At 41.6% G+C, this 8,954-nt stretch overlaps 1 protein-coding gene across 2 annotated transcripts; it reads right to left on the bottom strand.

The window, feature by feature from the left end:
- Nucleotides 1-1,034: 1,034 nt before the first annotated feature.
- Nucleotides 1,035-7,811, bottom strand: LOC143276178 (uncharacterized). Of its 2 annotated transcripts, XM_076580611.1 has the most exons (4): nt 7,680-7,791; nt 6,816-7,030; nt 1,977-3,203; nt 1,035-1,133 (listed from the first exon to the last, which is right to left on the bottom strand). In XM_076580611.1, exons 1-3 carry the CDS (start codon nt 7,724-7,726, stop codon nt 1,993-1,995), a joined length of 1,473 nt encoding a protein of 490 aa, XP_076436726.1. In that variant the 5' UTR covers nt 7,727-7,791; the 3' UTR covers nt 1,035-1,133; nt 1,977-1,992. The 2 variants fall into 2 exon arrangements, with proteins under 2 accessions (XP_076436726.1, XP_076436736.1); XM_076580621.1 differs by lacking the exons at nt 1,035-1,133; nt 7,680-7,791 and adding an exon at nt 7,798-7,811 and having other exon boundaries at nt 1,993-3,203.
- Between the last annotated feature and the right edge of the window lie 1,143 nt (nt 7,812-8,954).

Here is an 8,954-nt window from a genome sequence, read left to right as displayed (position 1 = left end):
GTGTGTGTGTGTGTGTGTGTGTGTGTGTGAGAGAGAGAGAGAGAGAGAGAGAGAGACAGACAGACAGACAGAGAGAGAGAGAGAGACAGAGAGAGGGAGAACAGGTAACTATTACCAGACTTTTGGGAAAGGGAGGGGGTTCAAATGTTGACCCAACTTGAGGTGTAGATCTTCCATAGAAATTACAATGTAAGTTTGTGTGTGTGTGTGTGTGTGTGTGTGTGTGTGTGTGTGTGCATGCCTGTGCATTTGTGTGTATTCATAATTGTGTGAGGATGGAGGGGTGGTGGGGCTAAGTCTATGACTTTGTGAAAATGTTAATGTTTAGGGGTGAGTGTGTGAGTGAGTGAGTTTGTGTGTTTGTGTGTGTTGCACTTACAAGTGCATGTGTGCCAGTAGAGTGGGATAGTGTGTGAAGGCAGAGTGCGTTTAGGGAGGTGGACATGTGGGTGTTGAATACACTGCTAGAGAGTTCTGAGCTTACATGACTTATACGAGGTGTGTTCAAAAAGTATCCGACCTTTGTTCATAAAAAACTACTCGTATCCAAATACAACAAACTTACACTAATCTCCTTCAAAGTAGTCCCCTTGGGCTGCCACACACTTCTCCCAATAGTTCTGCCACTGTCTGAAGCAGCGCTGGAACGCCTCTTTTGGGATGGCATGCAACTGATCCGTCGCATTCTGCATGATGTCTTCTCTGGATTGAAATCCGGTCCCTCTCAGAGGCATTTTCAGCTGTGGGAACAGCCAGAAGTCACACAGACCCATGTCAGGAGAGTAGGGAGCCTGATGAAGCACAGGTGTGCATCACCAGGGTTCTCAATTAGTCAATGACAATCTCATTTCGGGATGTTGAGGGCCTACCAGAACGTGCTTCACTTTCCACTGATGTGCGGCCATCTTTGAAGCCCTTGTACCACTCCTTTATTTGAGTGGTGCTCATTGCTTCGTCCCCGAAGGCCTGTTGAATCTTGCGAATCATTTCCATTTGGGAATCGCCAAGCTTGACACAAAATTTGATGCTGTAGCGTTGTTCAAGTTTTTCAGTCATTTTGTCAAAAACGAAAATCCAACGGCGCTCACTTACACTTCCTCACTCATTGGCGGTCTACGGTTGACTGACAGCTTCTGCAGGCAGGAAAAAAATCATGTATGCACATTTGGGTCGCCTACATACGTGCACCAAACCACACCTCCCTAGCTTCATTTGTTTATGCACAAAAAATTAAGGTCAGATACTTTTTTGAACACACCTTGTAGAGGCACATCACATTACGATTATCTGTGCTCTTGAAGTTGACTGTCTCTCCAAAAACTGCGAGCAACAAAGGCAATCAAGAGAGGCAAAACATGCGAAACAGCAGGCTTATTATTTTCCATTTTTTGTTTTATATTTTCTCTTTTTTTTTTTTTTTTTTTTTACTGTGCATATTATACTTCATTGTACAAAGTTTGGTTGAAGCTATGGAGGCTATCAATTGAAGAAATGGAGGATAGTATGTTTGCTGCTTTTGCCTACGTCAATCGCCTTTGGCATTGCTCACAATTTTGAGTTAAAGTTAGATGCACATGTGCAAGATCCAAGATGGCTGTGGAACTTTCCAACGGTCTAATGTGGAAAATGACTGTGTGTGTGCATATATGTGTTTAATATATATGTGTGTGCCCTTCCAACTGCAAACTTGTCTTTTAGAAAATGTAGACCTTGTGGAAAGACATTAAAAAAATGATTCTCCATTAAATGATAAATATTTTTACTTCACAGTATACACCAGTTTAAAGACACAGCCAATGCTTGGTGAAAGAGAAATAGATGCTTATACGCTCACATCCACTCAGTCACACACACACATAGTGCATGTTAAGTCTAACAAGGGACTATGTTCTTTTGGCACAATCACGGTCATCACAGTAACTTCACATGCAGGCTATACTGCAGGTCACATGAAATAATACTGCTTTAAAACTTACCATCTCCTGCGTATGATTAACAACCAACCGCAGTGAACAGTGGCGGAAACTGGGGATACCTCTTAAAAAAGTCTGACAGGTTTAAAAAGTTTTTCAGGGGTGTTGGTACAGGCAGTTTGTTCACAGAGTCATGAATGTCACAAGGCTTCCTTCTCCTCAGCTGGTTTCGAACTGCAGTCCTGCACAGCTGCTGAAGAGACTTCTTCTCCTGCCTCCAGGTGTCCAGCACAGACGCACTCATCTTTGACCCCATCAGGGAAAAGTATTCATGGTCACTGGTGCAGTCACAAACCACCAGAAAATGCCAAAGGGCGATTTTCAAGTCATCATCGTGCACATGATTGGGAAGATTCTCAAAATAATCGCCCAGTTTGAAGAAGTCCAGCAAAGCGCCAGCGTTGACGAGGAGCTGCAGGATCTCAAAATCCACACGGACAGTCGCTTCACTCTCCCCACTGTTCAGCAGCATGCGAACTTCAGCTGTGGGGATTCTCTTCTCCCGCTTGTGGTAATCCAGGGACGTAGACAACACAGCTCTCATGTTCTGTCGGCTCAGTCGGTGCACTGCCACCTGCAAAGGGGACTGGCTAAAGAGGTCTGAACCATTCACCGACACACCTGATTCCAGAAGGAGCTTAATCATGTCCATATGCCGGAACATAATGCTGTGGTATAAAGCGGTCCTGCCGAACCTGTCCAAAGCGTTAATGTCAGCCCCTTTTGTCAGCAGGAACTGAAGCACAAAGCTGTGCTGTCCCTCCGCGGCTCTGTGAACTGCCGTCTTCCCCACATGGTCTCTGATGTTGAGGTCCGCCTCGCGAGAATGCAGAAGCTGCACAGCTTCCAGCTGACCTGTATAGCTGGCCAGCATCAGTGGGGTTAACCCACAGCCGTTTCTGCCATTGATGTCTGCACCATTGTCCAGCAGAAACTCCATCATGTCACAGCTGTGAACGTTCACTGCAATGTGCAGAGGCTGCTGAGCGTTGCCGTATGGTTCCCGGTAGTTCGTGTTAGCACCTGATTTTACCAGTACTTTCGCCAGAACAAAACTCTCCTTTTCAATGGCGTAGGTTAATGGTGTTTTGTTGAACATAATAATGCAGTTCAATTGAGTTCCTTCACTGATTAAATACTGGACAGCAGACAGGTTGTCCCTTTCTATGGCCTGCACAAGCTCAAACTGCAGCTCTTTTTGGGCCCTCCTCTGGTGCACTGGTCCACGTCCTGAAAAACAGACAACTCAGTCGTTAAGTCTGATGTGTGTGTGTGTGTGTGTGTGTGTGTGTGTGTCTGTGTATAAGGTTTTGGGTAGTATACCACTTTTTTTCAATGAACAAACTTGTGCGTGTGTGATTGAGTGAGTGAGTGTGTGTGTGAATGTGACATGAGTTGCCATCATTACAGGTTATCAAAGATATTCATCAATAATAACATTATGAATGAATGATATATGCATGCCTATACGGATAATAATCTAGTTGTAGCCACTTCATACATACACACACATTATATATATATATATATACATCTAGAATTTTTTGTTTACAGAAGCTTAGAAATGTTGGTATAAATTCAAATATTCTTCAAAGTTATTATCGATGTTGTATCGAGTCTGTGCTTACAGTTTCATTTATGTGCTGGTATGGAAGTTTGGGAGTGAGGAGTAAGCGTGTTTTGAACGATGTCATGAGTGTATGCAGTAAAATTGTGGGAGTGAAACAAGCTAGTATGCAAGAGCTGTATGAAAGTCGAGTGGTTAAAAAAAGCAGGCAGATAGCAACTGACGACACCCATATTTTAGCAAAGTATTATGAGCTATTGCCATCAGGACGACGCTACAGAACTTTTAAGTTGAAATCCAGAGCTCTGAAGACTTTTATTCCACGTTCAATCCACCTTTTAAATTCTTGAGAACTGTGTGTGTGTGTGTGTGTGCGCGCGCACACTCTCATGTGAGACGTGTGAAAGTCCATGCATGATAGGCTGTACCTTGTTCTAGTTGTGGTGTGTGTGTGTGTGTGTGTGTTTACTGAGCTTAAAACGTGACAATTGGTTATAATGAATGTGCAATATGTAGAAAGAATAATGTGCAATATGCAGGATGAATGCACAATGGAATATGTCTAATGCTAACGTCCATATTCTAAATATATTTCTGTTTAATAATTACGATGTAATAATTAATTGCAATGTTTTTAAAAGCGATTATGTGAAATGCTTTTATTTGAGAAGATATCTTTATTACTCTTGTTTAATCAAGTTATCCGCGTGTGTGGGGTTGGTGGTGGTGGGGGGGGGGGGGTGCGGGTGTGTGCTGATTATCTGGTTGTGGTTTTCCGCAGTTCATCTTTATTCTCATCTTGTCTATTATAATCAATGTGGAGTATAGTAGGCTATGTTTATAATTATATTCAAATAATGTTTCTTAATTCTTTCTGATTTTACATTAAGAATACTAGTTATTACTTGCAGTGTGTGGATGTATGTATGAAACGATGTATGTGATATTTTTTACATTTGTATCTTCGTAATATTTGTAGGGGCTGTTGTTGGCTTTTACAGTTATGGTCCCCATGTTGTTTACTTGTCTATGTTGTGATAATGCACCTGACCAAATTTCTCCAGTTGGAGATAATAAAGTTATTATTATCTTATCTTATCTTATATGTATATGTGTGTGTGTGTGTGTGTGTGTGTGTGTGATTTTTTTTCCCTAAAAGTTACACTGAGATTATAAACACATTCATTATATATATGCATATTTAAAGAGTTAAAAACACTGAAACTGTTATTTACATTAACAATAGATGAAACATAATTTTGGAAATAGCAACAAGAACATACAAAATTTGTTTATAAACATCCATCCAATCATCTTCTTTTTCCAAGCCTTGGCAATATCATCTTATGTGAGTGAGTAGTGACTTTTCATGGAAATATGTTCTTTCCATGAAAAAGCACACCCAAATAATATTTTGAACATAACTTTTAACTTATTTTATTTTCATTCAAATCATAACAGCAAACTGTTGTTTGTTTTGTTAAATGGAGACAATTTAATCCACCATCTATGAAATCAGTTTGACAACGTGAACATGCCTGATCTGAACAGAAAGGAAATCGGAAGGAATGTCAGACCCCTGCCGGAGTCTGCACTAGTTGGGTCACGGTTAAGTATGTGTAATTAAATTCTGTTTTCAGCTTATCTTTCATTTGATGCACAGCAGAACCAATAATTTTTTACTTTGTAGTCTAAGCAAATTTCAGTTTGGCCACCACAAAAAACAAACAAACAAAAGCAACAACAACAACAAAAAGCTGAGATTCTGAACGGTAATATCCCAAACTAAATTCAGCTGCTCAGAAGTTGGGAAGAAAATCAAAAGAACCTTGTTTACAATTATCTCCCTTGTCACCCACTCGGAAACAAAACTGTATTGTATTTTTCTGTTTGTCACAACAGATTTCTCTGTGTGAATTTTGTGCTGCTCTCCCGTGGCAGAGTGCATCACCACTGTGCAGCACCACTTTTTTTTTTCCTGTCTGCAGGTATATTTGTTTCATCATCAAATTAGTTGTTTTTTTTTTTGTTTTTACAAAGAATTTTGCCAGGGACAAGTGTTGCCATGGATTCTTTTTTTTTTTTTTTTTTTTTTTGCTGCCCCATCCTCTGCGCCATTTCAGTGGCATTACTCTCACGCCGCTCATTTAGATTCCCCCATACACGGCCACACCCGGGTTCGTCCGTCGCAGTTCCAGCGTCGGCAGTCCACAGGGAACCATCGATGTTAGGTCGCCTCGAGGCCACACACCAGAGGAGACCCTGCACTGCTGTTGAGTCACTTCGATGGTGTTCAGTGGTGCCTGTTCTGTTTTAACGTACTTAGGATACCACCTACTAAGCCCCCTACTAACGACAATAATGGCTTAGTCGCGGAGCCAGACTGAGTGAGCGTCTCTCCCAGAGTGGAGACCGCCACCACGTCCCTCAAACAACAGCCCCCCATGAATCTGCCGACACTGACGACATTGACAGAACTCACCCCAAGCACGGAAGTGGAGGGTATCGAAACTGAGGTCACCATGAGAGCAGGGCATGAAAGGCCACAGACTTTGAGACTTTTTTTTTTTTTTTAATGTTGATGACGATGGAGGAGGAGGATGACGATGATGATGACGATGTTGCTATGGAGGTCATTTTGGTTTGGGACTGCGTGACAAGGCTGTACTCTACGCTTCCTGTCATAATGATATCCCGGCGTTAACCAGGCCCGAGAGATACAGACACTTGCAGTGTTGGTCAGGTAATTAGAGCAACACACCCAAAGACGCATCCTTGAAGTGGATGACACTCGACTGTGTGGTCCCAGTCTCCCCATTTAAGCCCACAGCACACTCAACTCTGGGTAGGAGCCGGCCACGGGCCGAAAAACCCACCTCCGCTGGGATTCGAACCCGCGTCCTCCCAGCCGTCAGTCCGCGATGCTAACCACTTCGCCACGGCAGCTGGTGTGCCATGGATTCTTTTATGTGCGACAAGTGCATGGTACACATGGTACATTGGTTTATCATCTAATCCAAATAATTAGGAACCAGACCATCGCTCAATTCTCAAGGAGAAAATTCTGGTGAGTGTGGGATTCGATCCCGCACACTCAGATTCTCTCCCTTCCTGTTTGGAAGTGTTATCACTAACTAGACCATCGATACCACTCCATTACCAACCAGTTTTCTGTGACAGTTCTCAAACAGAATATAAAAGTGAGGGACATAATGAGGAAGGTCAGAAGGTCAGAGAGAAGGGCAGGGTGAAGATCAGGGACCTTAGGTTCAAACCTTGTGACCCTGTTGAAATGAAAGTGCTGGTCAATATCAGTGACTGAGATGGTGGTGGTGGTGGTGGTGGTGGTGGAGGATCAAACTGTATGACCCGGTTACTCTGACGATAATGCCTGACCGCTGACACAGAATCAGATGGTGTTTCAAACTGGTCCTTGTGCCTTCCATCCTCCTCCTGCTGAAGATCTGCAAGGTTTGTTGCCATCCTGGAACTGCAAAAATGATAATAATAATAAGTGATGATCTAAAATCGTAATCATATTATTATTACAGTTGGATGCAATGTCATCCACATTTCATTCAACAGATATTGAAACAGCAGTAATTTATATGTATACACAAAATATCAATTACTGGTTAGAAAAACAAAAACAAGAAGAAACACACTACAAAACAACACGGGTGATATATATATATATATATACACATTATATATACATATATATATAATTATATATATAACACACAACAATCAAGGGAAGAAAAAGAAATGGAAACTGATGCGTGAAATTCTTGTATTTTATTGTTGCAGTGTATATCAGCATAACAGACTTAAGGAGCAGTCTTCAGAAACTAGCTGATACACAGTTACACATCATCTTGTGCTTGCCACACATGTTTCTCAGTATGTAGTTTTATTCGGCAGAACGACGAACATGCTTCGTGGGGGTGGGAGGGAGGGGCTTCAAACGTCGAACAAGCCAAGTCAATATACACATGTAGCTTTATCATGTATCAACTTCTACACTCATAGAAGTCATGGACATGCATGATAGTTCACATCATTGTGATGAAAGTGCGCAGTTGTTTCGCAAGTCGTTTTGTTGCTAATTTGCTTTAAATACTTCTGGTTGTCATTGCCTTTTCATATTTCTGACGTCTGCTTCAACTGTTAGAAAATCATCCATGCTTTTAACAGCAAATATATGTAATCAGTTGACAGATTATTGTATCACTTCCATGCGCGCTTTCAGCCCACCGGTTTCTCCGAAGCATCTTCTGCTGCAGAGCAGGAAATGACGAACATGAGTTTGTTTTTACCAAAATTATCCCAAATAAACCAAAGCTGCATGACACCCGTCAAAGTCACACACACAATGATAAAACCATTTAAAATCATAAACTAAAACCATTTGAAATCATAAACCAGCTTGAAACGACAAAATTCAACATATTGGCAAATACGTTTTGGATGTAACTCGAAGCTACGCACCATTTCCAAGTTCTATGAATTTACTTAAATTAAGTTGTGCTTTCTTCCACTGCGCGAAGAATTGGTCGGACTGATAAACCGAACATTGACATATGCGACTGATATTTGCGTGGTATGATCAACTTGTTTCGAATTACAATATTTTTAGGACATCCTAAGACAAAATGAAATTCATCCCCAACACTTCCTATATAACACTCCTTGCAAAATTTGTTTTCTCTGTTTACACGTTCTGTTCTTCAGTCTTCACTGAGTAATCAGTCAGTCGTCGATTTGCAGCGGTTTGGTGATTACTCCAGTCGGCAACTGACGAAACTTTATTGAAGGAAAAATGCCGTATGTATCTGGAAGTTGTGAGATATATTTTTCTTGACAAAAGTCAAGTTTGATGCTCCTATAGAACAGACATTTAGTGCTATCTTCAAACGATTTTCTTCATGACTGAACTATGATGAACATATCTTTTATACTTTGCGTGATATTAAGACAACGAAAAGAAATCCTTTCTTCGGAATGTTTGCCGTGTCCTGGGAGAGAAAGAGAGAGAGAGAGAGAGAGAGAGAGAGAGAGAGACAGACAGACAGACAGACAGAGTCCTGACAGAGAAACAGACAGACAGAGAGAGAGAGGCTCCTCTGTTCACACTGGCACACACACACACACACACACACACACACACACACACACACACACATATATATATATATATATATATATATGTATATATATTCACAAGGAATGGAGGGTTGGCAGTCAGTAGACGTTCAGACTTGAGACATGGTCTTGCATCTATTTCCGAGTGTGAAAACACAGCGTCATTGTGACTGCAAGACTCGTCGTGCGTGCTGTGAGAAAAAAACGTCCCAGTCTTCGTCACCTCCGTCGTGGGGGCCTGTGCTTCTTGTTTCCAAGCAGTTTCTCCA

The sequence above is a fragment of the Babylonia areolata genome, chromosome 2, assembly GCF_041734735.1.
Source record: "Babylonia areolata isolate BAREFJ2019XMU chromosome 2, ASM4173473v1, whole genome shotgun sequence".
NCBI lineage: Eukaryota > Metazoa > Mollusca > Gastropoda > Neogastropoda > Buccinidae > Babylonia > Babylonia areolata.
This window is presented reverse-complemented; position numbering and strand designations above follow the sequence as displayed.

Bases quoted from the DNA above. Each gene is read 5' to 3' on its own strand.
- LOC143276178 (XM_076580611.1), bottom strand. From the start codon at position 7,726: ATGGATGATTTTCTAACAGTTGAAGCAGACGTCAGAAATATGAAAAG. The intron at 7,031-7,679 runs GCAATGACAACC...TCATTTTTGCAG, and splicing joins GACGTCAGAAATATGAAAAG to TTCCAGGATGGCAACAAACC. The intron at 3,204-6,815 runs GTTTGAACCTAA...TCTGTTTTTCAG, and splicing joins CATTTCAACAGGGTCACAAG to GACGTGGACCAGTGCACCAG.